This window comes from Fopius arisanus, unplaced genomic scaffold, assembly GCF_000806365.1.
Source record: "Fopius arisanus strain USDA-PBARC FA_bdor unplaced genomic scaffold, ASM80636v1 scaffold00028, whole genome shotgun sequence".
Taxonomy (NCBI): Eukaryota; Metazoa; Arthropoda; class Insecta; order Hymenoptera; family Braconidae; genus Fopius; species Fopius arisanus.
The window spans coordinates 1170561-1192365 of NW_011887767.1; the positions used below are offsets into that span (position 1 = coordinate 1170561).

General features: G+C 39.3%; 1 protein-coding gene across 1 annotated transcript; it reads left to right on the plus strand.

The window, feature by feature from the left end:
• Positions 1-7385: 7385 nt before the first annotated feature.
• Positions 7386-19799, plus strand: dyl (dusky-like; the record flags this gene model as incomplete). Its single annotated transcript, XM_011302635.1, is given in 4 exon segments — positions 7386-7526; positions 13075-13163; positions 16674-18083; positions 18177-19799. Coding segments are annotated over 3 exon segments (1890 nt in total). The 3' UTR covers positions 18588-19799.
• Positions 19800-21805: the final 2006 nt, after the last annotated feature.

Sequence of the window (21805 nt, forward strand, 5' to 3'; positions counted from 1 at the left end):
GAAGCATGAGAATCGTGGAGGTATTCACAGAAGTTATAAAATTCGAATTTTTCGAAAAAGTATCAGGGGAACATGAGGATCGAGGATGTAGTCACTGAAATAGAAAAACTCGAAATTTTCGAAAAAGTATCAGGGAAGCATGAGAATCGTGGAGGTATTCGCGGAAGTTATAAAATTCGAATTTTTCGAAAAAGTATCAGGGGAACATGAGGATCGAGGAGGTACTCACTGAAATTGAAAAATTCGAAAATTTCGAAAAAGTATCAGGGGAGCATGAGGATTGAGGATGTAGTCACTGAAATAGAAAAACTCGAAATTTTCAAAGAAAGTATCAGAGAAGCATGAAAATCGAGGAGGTATTCACTGAAATTGTAAAATTCGATTTTTTCGAAAAAGTATCAGGGGAACATGAGGATCGTGAAGGTATTCACTGACAATGAAGAATTCGAAATTTTCAAAAAAGTATCAGAGAAGTATGAAAATTGAGGAGGTATTCACTGAAATTTGAAAAATCAGAATTTCAATTTCAGTTAATACCTGCTCGATTCTTATGCTCCCCGGATACTTTTTCAAAAATTTCGAATTTCCAAATTTCAGGGAATATCAATTTCGTAACGCAGAAAATAACACTCACCCCGTACGCTGCTCCCTCTGACAGCGGAACTACTACTGAGGCAGTTACCGAGTCGGCTGACGGGTAGACACCCCACCACTGCGTGCGGCCCCCTCCCGCTCTTGGGGTGCAGTACTGCGCCGCCGCTGAAGTCATTCAAACCCCCAATGGTGGGGTGTCTGCCCGTAAGCCGACTCGGCAACTGCCGCAGGGGCGATCCCGCTGTCAGACGGATCAGTCGACGGGGTGAACGTTATTTTCTGCTTTACGAAATTGGTATTCACTGAAATTTGGAAATTCGAAATTTTTGAAAAAGTATGCGGGGAGCATGAGAATCGAGCAGGTATTAACTGGAATTGAAATTCGGATTTTTCAAATTTCAGTGAATACCTCCTCGATTTTCATGCTTCTCTGATACTTTTTTGAAAATTTCGAATTCTTCATTTTCAGTGAATACCTTTTCGATCTTCATGTTCTCCTGATACTTTCTCGAAAAAAACGAATTTTACAAATTCAGCGAATACCTCCGCGATTGTCATGCTCCCCTGATACTTTTTCGTAAATTTCCAATTTTTCCATTTCAGTAAATATCTCCACGATTGTCATGCGCCCCTGATACTTTTTGAAAATTTTGAATTTTTCAATTTCTGTGAATACCTCCTCGATCCGCATGTTCCCCTGATACTTTTTCGAAAAATACGAATTTTTCAATTACAGTGAATACCTCCTCCATTGTCATGCTCCCCTGATACTTTTTCGAAAATTTCGAATTTTTCAATTACAGTCAATACCTCCTCGATTTTCATTTTCTCCTGATACTGTTGTGAAATTTCGAATTTTTCAGTTTCACAAAATACCTTCTTGATTCTCCTGCTCTCCTATTACTTTTTCGAATATTTTGAATTTTTCAGTTTCAAAAAATACCTCGTCGATTGTCACGTTCTCTTAATACTTTTTCGGAAATTCTAAAATTTTCAATTTCCCAAAATTCCTTCTTGATTCTCATGTTATCTTAATATTTTTTCTTGAATCTTGTGTTCTCAAAATAGTTACGACAGTGCAATGAAGTAAATATCGATAATGCACCTCGTTACTGAAAGGTCAACTGTGCTTAGTAATTATCACTCAACTCATTCCAGTGAATTCAGCGAATATCGATCACGTACAATCTTACTTTGACCGATCGTCGGCTTTATTTTTTTTTTCCATGTGCAATGAAGGCGAACTCAATTAACTCTGTCTTAACGGAACTCAACGACAGAATGAAAGAGGATTTTTGCGTTGAATTTAACACCAAAACCGTGCGCGTATGGTATTTACCAAGACGTTCACATGAACAAGACAATCACTTCTCCCTCTCCTCTCGTTTAATTTCTTTTTTTATTTGAGGCTCTCCCCCTCTGATTATCGTTATCATCATCACCATCAAGTAGCCGTGTGTTGTATGGACCTTGTGAGCGGTCAAAGTCGTGTCCTACTTCACTCGGAAACTTTCACCTCAAACCAAGAGGCAGTCGTAGCCATCAGTGAAGGCGGGATTCAAGACTATGGGAATAGTCTTGGGGGGCAGTAAACCACGGATATACAAGCGAAATTTACCGTGTCCACTACACTGTCTTCTATCTGATGTACACCGATGTACCACACATGCTGCGAGTTATTCAGAGGATGAAAAAAATCAAATGAGCAATTTCTCGGTACCGAAGAATCTGGGTGACCATTTACTTCCGGTTGTCCTCGGTTGTTAGTAATTTTGTCCACATTCCCAGGAAATTTCTAAACATCAAAATATTTATTAAAACCCATAACAATAATTATTGATTATTAATATTCATATTTCAAGTTTTGCGAACGATGAAATGCATGAAATTTGTGTAAAATTCATCGACGAATTACAGTGAGAAATAAAATTCATCTGATAATTACCTTACAACCATTCTTAGGAACAATTATTATCAATTAATAACACAGATTTTCTTTTCTTGTCTCAGTAAAGATTCCTCACGCACTCGATCACCATTAGAACTCCGATGATGCATAGAATATCTTGAATCACGGGGTCAGTGGAACATCCGGTAGTTCTCACCATTCGTTCCGACAATTCTCCACGGATTTTTCACTGATTGAATTATCCCCCATTTTTTATAATTATCACGAGTTGAAATTCCTCAAAAAATGATTTATTTCAATTCAAATCACCTGATCTAATTAAAAATATGAGAGGGTGAGAGTATTCAGTAGAAAATTAGTCATTCTAGGGGTGAGTCCGGGGAAGAGAGGGGGGGGGGGGATATTGAAAAACGAATGAAGTGGAACAATGTGGAGAAGAAAATTCAGAGACACAAGTAGAGGAGCCCGGACTCATTACTCGCGACGTGCAACGCGAAGTATTTGGAACGTTCCATTGGCCGAGTCTCTGGGATACACATGTATGCACTGAGTACATCAGCGCAAGCTGTAAAATCATGTGCATGTGGGGGAGAGCCACTTGGTTCATGTCCCATAATTTGCGGCGTGTGTAATGTGGTCAAAAAGCCGTATATATGCCGTGGAAATCGTTGAGTTCCTCCCAAGAAATTCCAGTGGTTCAATTGGTGCAACGATTCTCCAATATCGATTAATGGGATTGAGAGAAAGAGAGAGAGTGAGAGAGAGATATTGAGAAAGAAAGGAAAAGAAAGAGAAAACAAGAGAAAGAGAGGGAAAGAGATGGACTGTCAAGAATTTGGGGAAAATTATGTAGGTTTTTAGTAGAATTAAGAAATTATGGGTTTTATTCATAATTTGGGTAAAAAAATGGTAAGAAATAGAATGGGACTTGGGAGCCACTGGATCTGTAAAAAAAATGTGGCTGAAGTATTTGGAAATGAGATTATCCGGGTGAAAGTGACTCAAGGCTGTAGGACAAGAGGAACTAGAAGGAATCAATGACTAATACTGTGGTCTGTGGTCGACATCACTCTTTCATTTTTCAAAATGCCGAGTGGATAGGAGAAAGTGAAGGAAGGGATCCGCCCACATGTGCAAAATCAATTCACGTCACGAAAATTTCTAATTGGAATTTTTAGAGGTGAAAATTTCCACCCAACGAATGGGTCACGGAGAATTTGAATAAAATAATCATTTATCACTCGAAATAATTAATGAAAAAAACATCGATTTTTAATATGCATAAAACTTGCAATAAAAATTTGGCGCTGTTGTCTGGGTTTAGCTATCACAATTCTCTTTTGAAATAACTAATTACGAAATGAAAGATAAAAATTTAAGAGCAGAGCCCGGATTTGCAACAATTTCTCAAACTTTTTAACATTGCACACTCCGAACACCTCGGAAATGAGATTTCGCCTTTTCACAAACCCATTAATATTCGCATGCGGGTCATAAAGTAAAATAATATTGGTATGATCTTGTTTCATCACCTCTTGGGGGGACAAGCAATTAATATGTCAGACTCCGGTTATCTCCCTTATCATTTGGATCAACATTTCCGACGGAAATAAAAATTACAGATACAGTTTTCAACTTGGTCTCGCATTCAATCCATTCAATTTCAGTCAAGATGAAGTACGTGGGAATAAGATCACGCATTCAATCATGACATCTCGATATTTTAATCACGAAATTCAAGAGGTCACTAAAATTTGGGAGAAGAAAAGTGACTTTCTTTTTCCACGTCTATTTGCGCTGCGGCTGATAATAAAATTGGCAGAATAAAAAATCTGAAAAAAGAAAATAATTACCAATCTTTTGTACTTGAGTAATTTTTTTCTTCCATTAAGAAATAACGAGAAGAATGAGCAATTAATTTTTTGGGTTAATTAAATGAAGAAACTTTACAATACAAAGTGATACAAAATTACACAAAGGTAATGAGGTCAGTACTCGCCGTGTAATACATGATTGACCGGCATAAATATGAGCATTAGCGATATTCCAACAATTGGCAAGACACGAAAACCTGATTCGAGTGATTACATGGCATATGCTCATAATCCCGAGATATGCAATTAGCCGTTCCGCAGAAGCAACAGGATGGATTTTGATAAACACCTGTTAATGGACTTCTATCCCTCATACTGATACTTGACACGATACCTCTAATTTTTATTACTCAATGTGGCTTTCTAATTATTATCAATTTACTCGACAAGAACAGAAATAAAAATTGTACAATTATTTTCATTGTCTCAATCATTAATTCTGACGCACTTGAATTGAATGAATGCATCGTTTTTTTTAACGAATTCAATTATTATAATGGAAAGAGGCGAACTAATTCATTTATTTGTCATTGTAATCGCCATTTTGTGGAAAAAAAATGCAAAGAAAGTCGGAAAATGTCTGACCACCGAGGATCTCACTCCACTTTCTGCACTTGCATGTAGACAATCCGGGGTTCTACCTATTCATCATTTTATACGGCTCTGGAGGCGATAACCAACTGTGCACATAATAACATTCCGTGGCTTTCTAAATAATCGTAATTGAAGAAAGAGGGAAACTGGGTCTCTTCACTCTCGCGAACGGTGGTGAAAAAAGGGGGGTAATGCAAAAGGGTAATGCGCGGAAAATCGGTGGAGTTTCTGAAAAAATTGCATCGATATTACGATGCCATTTTAACCCTCGACTACTAGAGTGCACAAGAATCATATGGAGCACACGTTCTTTTAATCATTAAAGTAATTTCAGCAATTGAATTCAGGGGAAAACTTCGTAATTATTAATTATTATTAAAATATCTGTGTCTATTGTAAAATGATGAAACAAGAAATTGAATCGCTTGCGACTTATTAGATATTCTTATGAGATCCGGATAATTCAACAAAATTGGTGATCTCCGGTAATCTGAGTCAAGTGTCAGGAAGATAACGCGATGTTAGTGTGTCAGTGTGTCTATATGCTAATCCTCCAGGACGATGAGGTGGTTATCCTACACCAACAGCTAACAGTCATTCTTTCGCTAATGCAAGGAGTAATGTCTTGCAATGTGTAACGGTATTATTTCCTCGGTAGAAAGTAGTTTGATTATTTGGCTTGTAAGGACCAAGTACCTGACATGCCCCACCCACGTGTACATTGTCCCAAGGACGTACCTTCTCAATGAATCACTTTGAACTTGATTTATCCGCGGATTCAATTCAATGCAATCTCATGTACTTTTCTCTTTCTCTCTTATTATTTTAAAATTATTTTTTTTATTAATTGAAATTATTGAATTGTATTTATTGGAATTATTGGAATTATTGGAATTATTGGAAATGTTAGAATTATTGGGATTATTGGAATTATTGGAATTATTGGAATTATTAGAATTATTGTCGGTGGATTGCGACTGAAACAAAAAGTGATTAGGCTAGAACTAGGCGAGGGACAACAAAATTATATCGGACTGTGGTGTATGAAAAAAGTACTTTCAATTTCGTGACCGTAGAATCGATTAAACACCGAGGGAGAATAACAAATGTCAATGAAAGCGAACCGGGAATAATAGACCGTGTCAGTTGTGACGTCCGGTGTGCGGTAAAAGTGACAGATCATAACATTCTGTTTTGACACCGTCGAAAAAATGATGATATACTGTACAACTGGTAATCAAAGCTGAAAACCAAAAATAATTCTCGTCAAGCTACAATTTTTGGGGCTAATTTCTCTTTGTATGCAGAATATAGGGATGAGTAGAATTGAAGGGGACTAAATCCTTGGCCCCTTGGAATTTGAAAAAAACTTTCTATAGGTGACTCCGGATTCTAAGAATTCCATTTGTACTCCTAATAACTGAGATCCGTGTGAAAGCTGGAGCTCCATTGACGTCAAAGAACGGGTGAGTGTGGAAAAATTGCGCAATTTTCACTCCCTCAAAAATACTTAGGTACGTCATACAGCTTTCTTATTTCTCCCATGATATCAGGGGCAAATAGATCGGAACGAAGCGAATCCGGAAGTTGTGGTTCTCAACAGATCAACACCAATTACTTTTTCAATATTTGATTGAGACTTATATTCTCCTTGTCAATCCCATCGAGAGATAAGGATGTGGATTTGAATTTATTTAATTTGCCTTATACGAATTTGCAATGAAAAAAAAGGAAAACCTGATTTAGAATGAGCCAATGATAATTGACCTCTGAAACACCTGAGATTCTCTCTTCCGGTGTCTGAAGACCTTCGACTTTCGCCGGTAAGAATTTGCACTTCCGGTATCCGGATGTGCCAGTTTTTGTGCGTGAAAATGAAAAAAATGTACATTGGATATTCCACCCGCGCAGTCGTGATTCAACTTTGCCCCGCCCTCGTATCCCATTGTGTCGATGATTAAGAAAAAAGAAAGTTCTGGTCTTTCACATTGTTCAATCTACGGGTCATTCCAATTTTATTTATTGCACAGTCGCAATACCAGAGATAATGGGTCAAAACTTCCCCCTTAAATTATATAATAAAATATTATAGAATATTATGTCAAACGTTTCCGGAATAATTTTCAGTATATACGACTCATTACAAATTATCAAATATTTTTTGAGAAATAAATTCATTATTTAGTTTCACTAATTGATGGAAATGTAATGAGCGCGATTTTTCGCTGGAGAAATGATTTTTTTTTTGGTTGGGATGATGGAGTATTTTTGGGTGAAAGCCGGTATCTAACGTCCCTCCAACATCGGCCGCCCGGAAGAGGACAACCTGGGGAAGGAGTTGCCAACAAACACCCGACACTCAAGAGGGGAGAGTATATAGCCGTCGTTTCATTTCTGTCTGCCTCACAACCAACACAATCGCCAAAGTTACCTGGAGACCCACATTTCAAGTTCTTCATTTAAAATTACCAAAAATATCAATTAACGGGGAATTGAGCGTTAAAAGTGCCAAGTGTGTGTGCCATAGGATTACATCGACCATTTACCAAATCAAGGTTTGTGACAATTATTCATGGAATTAATTACTGTGGTACAGTGTTCAAGTGAACGAATCTGTGATTTGAGATATTGAGACTGTCACGATAAATTACTGTAATTACTCCAAATGCTCTAATTGCTCGAATTACGATTCTAATTATGATTATTAATTATGATTTTTTATGACGGTGGATGGATCACGACATGTAGTATTGTTCGGTATGGGAGAATTTTTTTGTTGTGATAGTTTTGGTACTGAATTTATTAATTGTTTTGGGGATTATTGACTGTTTTGGTATTTTAATCGTGACGAATGTTTGGGATTTGTAAAGGTAAAAGGGTATGTGGGGTAGCGAGTCAGTGTGTCAACCGTTCTCACGTCTCTTCGTCTTCTCTTCTTCACCGAGAACAAGGCCGATTTAATATGTGTGTGTATGGGCCCCACTGAGACAGAATGGTAATGGGCCCAGAAGGCAATTCAAAGACTTTCAAATAAATTAATCGCTCGTGGGCTAAAAACAGAATGATTTTTTTTTCACCTGACATATTTTCTACACCCAGAAAATATTATTTATTTCAACTACAACACTCATTATTTTTGCGTTTGATATTTTTTAATAACTGCTTTTAGGAAAGTAGTAATCATTGCGAAGTCACAATTATTTAATGAGAAGTGTGGAATCGCGAATCGGAAATGGAGAAATTGAGAAATGCGTAAATTTTGTTGGGAAAATTTCAAAATTCAAACTTTCTCGTCTCTAATTTTCCAACTCACCTCAAACACTGCGGACTATAATTTCGCGCTTTCTGCATTTCGCGTTGAAGATGAAACGATACATATAACACGCAAAACAAGTTTCCCCGTCAACTTATTTCCGTGATACCTTTTCCTCCGTACATTTTCGAGTTTATCGATTGAACTCTGAGAATAAATCGCAAGTACTGAGTAATTGCAATGAAAGAGTGGGAGATTTTTTAAATTTCATTCATAATCATTCAAATAGAAAAACAAACGAGATATTCCATTTTTTTAAATGTCCACAGAAAATAATGGCAAATAAATATTGGAATGTTCGATTTCGGTGTCAATCGAGTGAACCTACTTTTTATACCATTAATAATCCAAAATTTACATATTAAATCGAAGAGGCCAGAGAAAAAGGAAAGCAGTCCCTCTGGGAGTGTGGGTTTCTTCGAAATTTTATTTCTCGATTTCTCGGTTTTTTCCGATATTCAAATTTGCCCCAAATACCGAAACCCCGAGAACATCCAACCAAACGATGAGAACGTGATTATCTCGATTGAACGGTGTGAAACGGAAAGTTCCTCACAGCGGCATTAATTTTATCCGAGATAAATCAATTTACATTAATTAATAAACCCCTTCCCCGTGTCCTGCCCTGGACGAGGAAATCCACTTCGATTCCCTTGGAACTATTTTCTTGAAATGATATTTACAGGAATTTACCGTTTTTTATATTTAATTTTATGAAAAAAATTCTATTTAGGAAGATGATAATTTTTTATCTGGTACACAAGAAGTGGAACTCGGACAGAAGCTCCAAAGATCTGTTCTTCACTCGTCGAACGTGTTAGAAACTAGTGTTCAAAGATCTCCATCAAGATATTGTATTGACCCACTGAGAACATTCCTCAGTCCATCCACGAGAAAGTGCTCCTCCCCCAAATTACACCATAAAATTACCGGTAAAAAATCATGCCCTCAGAATTAAGACAATACACTCAACAAAATAATTATCATTGCTTAGTCAATGAAATCCATTAAAAATGTAAAAATCAAATGGATAATGTTCATTCCAGTAAATTTTGTTATGAAATTCCAACTCTCAAAGTTGAGGGTGAAAAGATGTAAAGTGTTCGGTGTAATTGGACGAAGGGGTCTTGCATTTCAGTACTCTATTTTTTTTTTGGTACACGTAGTGCGTGACAGGTGCAATCCGTGACGTAATTCCCCCACCGTAAATGCACCGTTATGTGGTGAGGACAAAACAAGTCACATATGTGCCAGGTGAAGTGTCACAACCCGGATGTTCAACGCCCCTTTCTACCCTCAAAAGTCGTCGCTTAAATTTTTCACGAGTGTGAAAGTGATTCAAGGTGAAAGAAGATGACAGTACCGTTAGAACATCGCAAAAAAAAAATAATAACCCAAAACGGCTAGATTTCTAAAAAAAAAAAAAATTGTAGCCCAGTATGATATATTATTTGAGGGTTGATCGTCACCATTGATTTATTAATTTATTTTGATTAATTGAACGTCGGAGTTTTAGGATAAACGCAATAATAATGTGCAAGTCACTTGAAATCTTCATAGCGACAGAAGCTCGATTGAATTATTGGAGGAAATTATCTCGGATGACATAAGTCCCACCAAAATTACCGTGACTTATGCATTTTTTATCTCCACATGTGTTCCCAGTGTTCAAATGTGACGAGTCAGCTTTTCTAAGATGAACCCGAAATCGAGACAGAATTTAAAATATATTTCAAGAGACGGAAAACATTCGTGCATATCCAAAATCATCTGTCGTCCGTTCAATAATGAGTTCATCCCACGTTCAAGCCTTCTCTACTTTCTAAATCATAATTACAACCCATAAACAATTAATTGACTCTACAAAATAGTTGATGTATCCATCGATGTAAAAGTAAATTGAATAAAGAATTGTTCGAATTTAAGAAGAAAAAAAATGTATTCAGCACGAGATAATTGAAGTGGGAATTATTAATAAAAAAGTGGTAATTTGTAATTATTTTCGTTAAAGCAAGTGAGTAATGACGAGAAATGAGATAAAAATTTCAAATGAAGATTTCTATTTGATTCAAATCACCGATTTTTCTAGGCGTCACGCTCGAGATCACCAAAAACCCAATGGATTTGGGTCTCGAGAACAAAATTTCTAGGATATGAGTTTACGCAGAGAGTGATCCATTGGTGAAGGCCTTGGATTTAGCCCCGAGTATTTTTTTTTTTTGGGCCGCTTTCACCCGAGTGCCGCCGACCCCATCTCCTCACCTTTTCGAATGTAAAAAATGCGTCTTCTCGATTCAATACCAAAACCCTCGATTTTGTGATTCTGCCGTTTAATTACCGATGCACAATCGCAGGGATTAATGAACTGGGTAATTAATTAATTGGCGGAGCTTCAGGACGCGAATTAGTGATTAAGAACGTGAGAATCCTATATGAATGGAAATAGTACAATTCCTTTAGGAGAATTTTAATTTTATCAGACTAAATATCTAGAAAACGTCAATTATCGATTCCTTGAATTATTCATAGTCGACCAATTAGTTTTGTAATTAAAATGTAAGCTGTTTTTGTAAAGGACGTAAATGGTGAATAATTTTACGAGTTGCAAATGAAAAAATTATTGGAACTGTAAATGATGATTGAACCTCTGGGAATTTATAGGAATTGAGAGAAAAGAATGAGAAGAATTTACGTAACGATAATTCTTCGAAATGACTGTAATTTAAATGTGTAGTCTTTCGATGACAGAATGACCTACATATGGGTCTCCGCCCGCATGTGTTCAGACGACTTCAGACATTCAGAACTACTGACCGAATGCGGAAGTCGCGACTCTAGATAATCCGCGAAAGCGCGAGTGAGTTTCTTTCACCTTGCCTTATCCCTGCATTTATCGGCTTATCGCGAGGTTAAAGGTGTGAGAAAAACGGTTCGTAATTTTCCCGCGCGTCAAAAAATAATCCGATATTGTAACTAAAAACAGATTAAGGATTTGAACCAATGAGAAATCTTCATTATTAATTTAATTCTCCCCCAGTTTTAACAAATGGGTGAAATATATTACAACAGAAAAAATAAAAATAAAGTACTGATAATCAATGGTAATTAATCTTTTTTTTCTTCTGGTAATTTTTCCAGAATTTTTCTCATTTTTTGTCGGATGATCTTGGGGGATTGATTAGGGTCATTAAGAAATTACGTGAAACCCGCAATTTTTTATAATTTTTTTCTTGGGGGAGGGACGCAGGGCTAATTCCAAAGGATGTCGATTTTTTTCGTGCCCTCGAGCCCTAATGGATGCCATCACCGGGAAAATAGTGAGGGCCGCGACGAATCAACTCGAGAATATTTTCCGACTAGTCACGGCGAAGCCTTTGATTTTCACAAGGGTGTACCTGCCGCTGATTATGATCAATCACCCCTGCAGGTGAGACTCCAATTGGGGAAGATGTTGATGACGTTGTCGACTGGGGCAAGTCATCTCGTCGACAGGGTGCACCGGAGGGGGTGATTATCATAAATTCAGAAATGACTGGTACGCATTTTTCGAATTTTCAGTGTGAGTTGCATCGCTACTGATCATTTTCCCTTCCCTCGTATTTTAATTATAAATTAATTATTTTTCCAGTGCACAAGATCACGTATGATCTTGTGAAATCGATCCCGATCTCATCGCCCTTATCCCCCCCAACCCCCGCCCCCCACTCCAATTTCATTGATGATCTCCTGCGCGTCATCCGGAAGTTGGAGGAAGCAGGGAGTCTTTCACCTGTCCACGAGGAAAAGAGGAATTGTTCACGGAAAAAGACGAGATGTTTAATTCCCGTAGAAGATTGGGGGGGGGGGGGGGGGGGGGGGGCTGTGTTCTAGGCCCTCACACACGCACTCTGACGATTCTGGGGAGTTCTGGGAGGGGGTTCGAGGGGTACCCCACCTCTGACAAGAAGAACAGCAGTTCGGAACGGGGCAAATCCGTCAGTAGGTCACTAGGACGCGGCTCAGAGCCGCAACAAGAGCCACTCGCACACTCAGTCAGTCCCCGCCGGCCACGACACAAAGGCCCGCGTGAGGCCCAACATTTTTTTTCATCCGCGCCACAAACTCTTCATGCGCTTTTCATCGCGCGAAAATTCCCGGAAATTACAGAACACCCGGATATCCGGGTCGACGCGCAAATTCATTGTGAATTTATTATTTCTTAAGGAATTATCAGTGCTCGTGAGGTATTTTTTCCCTATTTTTTTTTTTTTGACTACCTTGATGCGGAAAATGTCTGTTTGTCTGTCTAGAAATGATATTTTCTTTTTGGATTGATGTAGAAAATGAAAAAATTGAATTTCATCCATTGGGCCAGAAAAAAAACGTGAAAATTATGAGTTGAATTTAATTCCACGCGCAGAAGAATTCTTTCTTGAATTGGTTAAATTTCTTGCGGAAATTATATATTTTTTACGATTTATACCATTAGCCGATATTATATAGATTTTCTTATATTCTTAATAGGGAGTAAAATGTAGTAAAAAGTGTTGGAGTGAAGTGGTTGCGATTTCTTGCCTGTGAATTGATGGGATTTTATTCTTGGGGTTTTTACGCTCGTTGGAGATGAGTGGAGCTGAATGCATTAAGCAATGATTCGAAACGGAATATTCTTTTAGTTTCACTTCGAATTAATTCTTTCTCGTAATGTCGCGGAACGCAGTGATTAATAATCCCCCGACTGTTGGGGAAAAGTTAATTTGTCGACAGATCCTCAAGTTTCTCGTTAATTTTTATCTTATTTTTTATTGCAGAATACGCACACTCAGCCAAGATGGAAAGAACGCGGAGGAGTTTACGGAGAGCCATTTTGAGTGTCTTATTGCCGATTATGCTGGCCCTTGTGAGTAGAATATTTTTTTCGGATTTATTTCGCGGGTCGAGTGATTGGCGGAACATTCAAGGCAGCTGTTTGTGGATAATGTGGGATCAAATGACCAATTATTGGCTCTGATTTTTCGATGAATTATGGAATATTTGTTATTGGGTTCAACAGTGGTTAATGACGCTGTTGTTAAGGAGCTCATTAATGACTGGCACGCGGTGTTACGCGCAGGCAAGTTTTTTAAATGAATCTAATGGATCTCCGTTATTCATTAGGGGCTCTGATTCAGCGATCGGTCAGTTGTTGAGATTTACGGAGCGTAATTTTTTTCTCGAGTATAAACTGTAAATAGAAATTGTGATAATCTGGATGGGGAAAGAATGGTCAGGGCCGATTGGGAAATATTGTAGCCATGAATGGATCGATTCATGAATGAATCGTTCAAAGTTAGATACAATAACTATTAGCCGATTCGATCTAGGAAATTGAAATTCGGCGCACGCTATCATTAAAAATGTATAGATAAAAAATATAAATACTCAATCTCTTTTACATAACTCGGCAAAGTAGATCCGCGACAGAAATCTTTTTCCTCGGGGGCGACTCGACAATGGAGGAAGCAGTTGAGGCAATCGCGATAAAAATTAGTTAATTGAGAGTTGGTTTTAAAAAAAAAATGTGATATGCGAGGTGCGTCTGGTAGGTGGAAAGAAGGAAAGACTGGTGTGTAGTCGTCGAAGCGATGATAGTAGGTCACTGCGCCGGACGCGCGTTGCCCTCCTCATGGTTTTGAGAGAGTTGCCCGTGGTTTAGCTGCCGTATTACACCCAACAAGTACAGCTTCGATCAACCATTCGTGGATATGGTGTATCGGAATCGATATAGTGTCACTGGAGTAAACTCCGTCAACTGCCTGGATATCGGGACACGCCTTTGAATCGTTACACCGGCATTCGGATCAACTTCTTTCTTTCGAGTCCCAGCTTTCTTTCCTGGTAAATGTCTCTCGCACTGGCCCCATATCAAACAAGTGTGTGTCACCGGGCGGCGAGGTTTTTATTTCTTTTTTTTTTCTTTTTCCCTTCCACTTTTTTCATGCACTCTGGGGGATTTATTTACAAACATCTGCGCCAACTCCCGGTGATCGCCAAGCAGTTCGGCGGGTCATTGCCATCGGCCTTTTATCAACGCTCATTTATCGGTTTGCGTAGTTGCACTGTTAATTCGGTGGTTCTTGAATTTCAAATTGAAAATTATTGACAATTCTGAGTAATTACCGATTGGATTTCTCTGGTGGAATTATGAGAGCTGAGGAAAATGAAGGCGGAATAGCTGTATTGACGATTTTTCTTGAGGCTTGTCCCACAGAACAAAGGCAAACCGACAGGTGGAGTGCCCTTAATGTCTTCCAACTTTTCTCCCCATCTTTGGGGAAAAATCGGCGGCTTCTTTACCTCATCAAAGTCACACCACATCCCCAAACTAGTACAAATTGTGGCAGCTAATGGGGGAATTAATCACGGATGGTGGAGAATTTTAATCTATTTTCTAAGATTACTGGGTGCTTGTCGTCACGCGATATTCGGTAAAGAGGGGATTATTAATAATTCTCTCGGGGGAGGGAATTGAATGGGGTGTTGTTAAATGAATAGGTACAGCTTAGTCACTTTCATGTCATTAGTGATGGCGCCCATCGTGGATATCCACAATCTTGCGGTTGTGGCCAACGGCGGCATCTCGTTTACGCGCCTCCTTTAACTCCCCGACACGCCCGTCAATCCCTCAAACATTTTCCTCCTGCTAATTCGATATTTCAATACTAATTCCACTGAAAGATGTGCGTTCATCGTTAATCATTACTTCACTTATACTTTTCAATATTTTTGAAGGGAAAATGCATAGAGATATCGGTCAACTCAATAAATTTCCTAAATGATTTGTCTCACAGATTTTTCTCATAGAACTCACAATTTGAAGATTTATGTGAACATGAAAATGAGAAAAAAAATGTGAAACGCATGTCAATGAACCGGAACCGTCTGCCCCGTAATATCATTGGGATCAAAAGCGACAAATGTGCGTTGAGAAGCGGTGCGCACTCTTTTTCCTAATATGTGGCTCGTCTAGCTGTTCTTGTCCCAATACATTGGGAGCACACTCATACGCTTTTCAATTAAATCTCAATTTACGCTGACTCTTTTAATTACAATGCCCGGATCAGCCCCATTCTCACGTTTTTTCTCCCTGTCTTCCGGTTTTTTTTCCACATTACGTTTCCAGAAGTGAATGAACAAATTTTAGAAATTGAATTTCCGCATTTCCTCGCTGTTTTACATTCATTTATTTTTCATTAATTAAACATCACGTCGATATTTCACTGATTTCATTAAATTATCCGTGGGATTGTGGGGCTCATGGCCCGGTAGAATATAACAATGTCAACAAAGTGTATGTTATTCCGTTTTAATTACCGCATGAATTTTAATCTCGCTCTTTGCACCACACAAATTTATCGCTTGGCAAACGATTCTCTCTGGGAAGGTATATTAGCATTTGGTGATAACAGATAACCTCTTTCGACAAGACAAATTTACGTACAGCAGGCTTAAGGCTCCCGATTAGCAATCTAGTCTCTACTTCAAAAAATGGATTGGAAACATCTACAGTATTTTTTTCTCACGATGAATCTCATGAGATTATCATTCCGCGATATTCCGGCGTCTGTTAGAAATATTTATAGATATATGTGACAAATTTCTGAAGAAAGCCTCCACTCTTCCCATTTTATGATTTGCATTATCTCGCGAAAGGCCTGTCGAGCATTTCACTTTCTAAACGTGAAACGCTTCGACGGCGATCAACTGTCCTCATGAAACGTCTTATTGTCTCCTTATCTCAATTGATCGCCCTCTTTCACTCTTCACAACACCTTCACTTTTCTTTTTCTTATTCCCTGATAATAACGAAGTGCAAAAAATCCCATGTTTCGGTATTATTTTCCAAACAATTATTGAACGCGTGATAGTGAAAGTTTCTGATATTTCAGTGGAAATAGATAACGATTGAAATTTCTCGGATTTAATCCTACATCCTACAGGCCTTACAAAATAATATCAACAGTGTATCAATGTTTTAATCGGAATTCCGGAAATGCCGTTCAAAAATCGTGGCCTGTAATTCCTGGCACGCTTCAAAAACCAGATAAAACTGGAAAAGAGTCATCTGAAAAGAGTAGTCCAAACGTGTGGGCATATGGGCTCATTTTTCCGTTATAAACAGGCCCCCGTGCATTACGAAATTCCTGTTCTATTCTGCGATTTCACAATGAAGCAGTGAAACCTTTGTTTATATTCTGACCGTGTTTCTCGGGTTATGCCGTATGGACTAAATCTCTGATAAACTGTCTCTAGATTTTCTCTTTTTAAAATTATGAGAAAGAAACGAATGATAAAAACTCGAGAGGGTATTCAAATGAATATTAAGCCTAAAAATAAATAATGAGAATAAAAAGAAATTATCAATTTGCAGAGTGTAAAATGTGAAGCGCCATTGGTGGACAGTAGCGCTTTGCCACTTGAGCACAGATCAGTATACGGCCCTCCGGCCCAATACGGCCCCCCAGGTCACGGGGCCGAGGAGAACTGGCCCCTGGCGTCTCCAGACACACCCCAAATCAAGCACCTGCAGGTCCAGTGCGAAAAAACCCACATGAGGGTGAACATCGAATTTGATCGGCCCTTCTACGGCATGATCTTCAGCAAGGGTTTCTATTCAGATCCCCACTGCGTCCATTTGAAACCGGGTACAGGTCACTTGAGTGCAACATTCGAGATCTTCCTGAATTCCTGTGGTATGAGCAGCTCAGCCAATCACAATGTCGCTGCGTATGGTGCACCAACGCCATCGGGAAGCTACGTCGAGAATACCATCATCATTCAGTACGATCCTTATGTCCAGGAGGTTTGGGATCAGGCCAGAAAGCTCAGATGCACGTGGTACGACTTCTACGAGAAGGCCGTCACCTTCAGGCCCTTCCAAGTCGACATGCTCCACGCTGTCACAGCTAATTTCCTCGGGGACAATCTCCAGTGTTGGATGCAAATTCAGGTTGGCAAGGGTCCATGGGCTTCTGAGGTCTCTGGAATCGTCAAGATTGGACAGACCATGACTATGGTTCTGGCTATCAAGGACGACGAGAATAAATTCGACATGTTAGTCAGAAATTGCGTTGCACATGACGGCAAGAGGGCACCCATTCAGCTTGTCGATCAGTACGGGTGTGTCGTCAGGCCCAAAATCATGTCAAGGTTCCAGAAGATCAAAAATTTCGGTCCAAGCGCATCAGTCGTCAGCTTCGCTTATTTCCAAGCATTCAAATTCCCAGATAGCATGAATGTTCACTTCCAGTGTGTCATCCAGGTTTGCAGATACAACTGTCCTGAGCCCAAGTGTGGACATCCAGGTCTGGAATACGCTGGAGCTGCAGGACTATCATCGGAATATAGAGCCCCAGTGCATCAGAGTCTGGGTTCAGAATATGGTGCACCACCGGTGCCTGAATACGGTGTGCCACCAGCATACCCTGACCCACGCCATCCCAGTGGACCCGCTGGCGCATACAGCGAGCCAAATCCTGACGTTGTGCCAGCACCACAAGCTCAGACTTCCTCGTCCTCACCAAGCTCAACCCCAGGGGACTCACCAGCTAGCAGCTCTCCACAGAGTCCTCAGGATAATATCCATCTACCGCCTCCTCCTCTTCCAGGGCATCCTGCTGGAGCTTATCAAACGGTCAAGAGAAAGGGAACCGTTGGACCCGATGAGCTAGAGGGCAATCTAGCAACCCTCGGAGGCCGCCCCAGGTCGGTTGAGGGTATGCCTGCTGAGCTGAGGGGTGCCAGAAGACGAAGACATCTCGACGTCATCGAAATCGATCCCGTAAGTTATTCATTCGAGTCTTCTATCAATTTTTTAGTCATCCTTACGAAAATTTCCACATGTCTAATGATTTCTTTTTTTTTTTCACCGCAGAGTCTCTTCCACGAGATGACAGTGGTCTCTTCCCACGTGTACAAACGAGCAGCTCAGGAGATGACGGACGTCAACACGTCCCGAATAATTCAAGTAGTTGCACCAGGTGACGTAAACTTCGCCTTGGGTGCAGCAAGCACAAACAACGACACAACAGTCGTCATTTCAAACTCGTCAAGCGATCCGGAGACGATTTGCATGTCGTTACCAGGTTTCGTTGGTGGTTTAGTAATGCTCCTTCTCGTCATCATCGTGGCGTCCCTCGTTGCGGCATTCCTCTTCGTCCGGGTGAGAGCAGTGGATCGCAAAAATGCCGCCGTCAGCAGCCCTTATGCTCATGCCATCTACCCACCAGACGCATGCAATATCCCTAACACCGAATTCGTCAAAGTGGCTAATTGCTCCTCATAATGACCATTTTTAAAAGAGAGAAATTACCGAGGATGATTTACGAACTGAGAACAAATCGCCGTGGGCAATTCTCTCATCATCACATCATTATTCATTTCATTAATTTCCATCTTGCAGTCAGCCTTTTGTTCTTCCCCTAGTTAACCGCGGGAAAATTGATATTTCGCGTAGGTAGTAGGTGGAATCTTCATGTAAATAAGATCTCGAGATTGTATCCTATAGATACGAAAGAGAGGAGCGAAAGGAAATACTGAAAACACAAGGAAATTCACGCGGCCCCTTTGAGGAGCCTCCCAGTTCAAAACGAAACTAGTGAAATACGAGGAAAACATTGCGCTACGAATTCTCGATCAAAACAGAATGCAAATAAAATAATAATAGAAGACTGCTCAGTTCAGAGGAGCGGAACGAAATCAATTGAGTGATTTGAAGGGATAAATCATTTTAATAATTATTTAAAAATGAAAGTTCGATTGAGCAAATTGTTTAAATCATTTTCTTAGAAATCGTAGCGCAAAGCTTTCGTCTTATTTTTTAATCGTTTTGGTTGTTTACTGTCGAGGCTTCTTAAATTCGGCGTCTCGTCGACGAGCGAGCGTCAATCCTGGTGGAGCTAGTGTAAATAAATAGCAGGGCAGCTCAGAACTCCACCAGGTTACGAGGCTACTACCCTGCCACCTGATTTTTCCAAATTATCGTCACTCAATTACTAGTATCTCTCGTTATTTATGTACTCGTTTAATCAATTCTTCATACCTCATTCACATCATTTGTACTTTGGCTTACTTCGAGGTGAAATTCAATTTTTATTTATTTATTATTTTGTGATTACGAATTGAAGGTCTACCTCGATGATGACCCAAAATACACTCTCAATACTTTTTTTTTCGGTCATTACGGAGTATTTCTTTATTACTAATGCGATCGAGAGACGAGACGAGATTGATAATTTAACTTATTTTATTTTCCCTGTCACCGTTAAATTTCATTTCTTTCTCTTTTCCACACATCTTGATTTAAGTCACCGTCCAGTGGATATTCCCGGGAGGGAATACGGTATTGTATGTGTCTTCAGCACACGAAAAATTCAACGTTCAGACGAGTTTTGAAACGCTAAAGTGTTACGGTAAGATGTTAGACGAGGAACACGCGATAGGTGTGTTATTATGACTATTTTGATAATTGATATGAATATATTATAATTTTTATTTATTGGTGTTTGAGTTATTCACTTCCTCCCCTGTTTCCTGTATTCCTGGAAAATTTCCACAAGACTGGGGGATTGAACGAGCCTTTCCACTCGGGACCTCAGGTACCGGTGACGATCTGTCGAGGTATCTGTTATGGAGGTTGATATCGGTTTTTGGTAGTTCACATTGAAGCCCAATTGAAACCTATTAGGATCGATTCCGAGAAGATCAATAAATCCTAATGAATATTCAAAAATACGGCAACCCCAGCCAAAAACTTGTGAGAATTACCTAACAGTTCTGGATCCCCACAAAAATCGTAGGTTAATATTTTTTCGGTCTAAAATTCGGAGACTCATGAATTCATTCAATCTGAGACAAATTGTCTTGACAGCAGTTAAAGAATCGACGGCCCCTACATCCACGATTAACGGATCATCACTGAAACATCCTCTACCGGAGCTCTCAACATCCTTAACTCTGCGCAAACATTTAAATTCAATACAGACTACACTAAACGTACAACTAAAATTGGAAACAACTTTTTTTGCATTTGCCCACTCTTTTCGAGAATCGTCAGTAGTCTAGCCGCTACAGCCTCCTGGATAGAGAAATAACGAAATAACGAGTCCACAAATAATGAGTCATAAATCACGAATGATAGAGAAAAAGTGAGACAAGATAACTTGCGCTGAAGGCTATAAAACCGGGATTTTCATAGCTCGACGATTACTTGTCTTTACCGTGTATGTCAACTCCATTATTGGAGATATCGTGCGCCGATTCCATGTCCATACAAGGGGTAACAATGCCCCTGGATTGTCCGCGTAAATGCCACCGATTTGATTGTACGATAAACTGAAAATAATTTATCCCAAGAATCATCGACTTTCACCGGGGAAAATTCTAATTTACCAACCGCGTCTCTCCGTTTTCACTCAATACTAATCCATTCCCCAAACTGTCGAAATTAGCGATCATCTGGGGGTCTTGCGACACCCCAAAACAGTCGGGACCCCCTGGACTGAAAATCGTGTAGAGATCGTCTGGAAAGAAGTAATGCAAATTTTTTTATAAGAGACATAACCGATCGCCTCCAATTTGAAGATCATTAGAGATTGGCAGAAGAGAATTTGCCGATGTTTTTTCGATTTTGGAAATATTTTTTTCGGAAGAAAGCGAGAGATCTTTACAATTTTTGTTGTTGGGTTTTTCAATTTTGATGGCGAGGGTTCCGGTGGGGTAGTACACTCTCCCTCCGTGGTCTACCGTTTCGTAAAAAAGTCCACCCTCTGGGTAATAGTTCTGCACGAGACCTTTGTGCCATTTGAGGTGAGGTTTCGAAATTTCTGTCTCGTAGAGAGTGATTTTCTTCGATAATCTCTTTCCTGGTTTTTTCGTCCAGCCTAATTGCACGTATTTCTCATCTGAAAGTTTGTACTCGATGCTCTTCGCAGGATGAGGGGACAGAGAATCTCCATTCGGCGAATTTTCCAATTTTCCCAATTTTGACTTCAAGCTGGCAGCCATTATATTTTATCCAAATTATGGACATTTAATTAATCTTCTTTGTTATTACTACCAATGCCATCTGTGAGAATGTTTCCGAGACTTGTAGAGTTTTTTGTTTCTGTTTTTTATTTTTTCAAATTTTAATGAACGTTGATTTAAAACTTGAGAGTATTTTAAAACTGGCATTTGTTTAAGCCAAAATTATTAATAGTAATATAGGTATTGTTTTTAAATTTCCCGCTCGTAGAGGCATTCCCTGTCGGGAGAATTCGAGTTCAGTCGTTTAGCCCGCGGATTTTTAAATTAATATTTTATTTTAGTCATAATTGAGAGTAATAAGTTCGATAAATCGATAGAATAATTTCGAAGAAAAAAAATCCCTGGGTTTTCGACAATTTGTTCTCGAATAAAAATGAGACGAGTAGATGATGAATTCTTCCTTGAAAATCCCAATTGTAATTCATCAATCATTACTAGTTGATTTTACCGTGAGTCATTGACTCAATCCAAGTCATT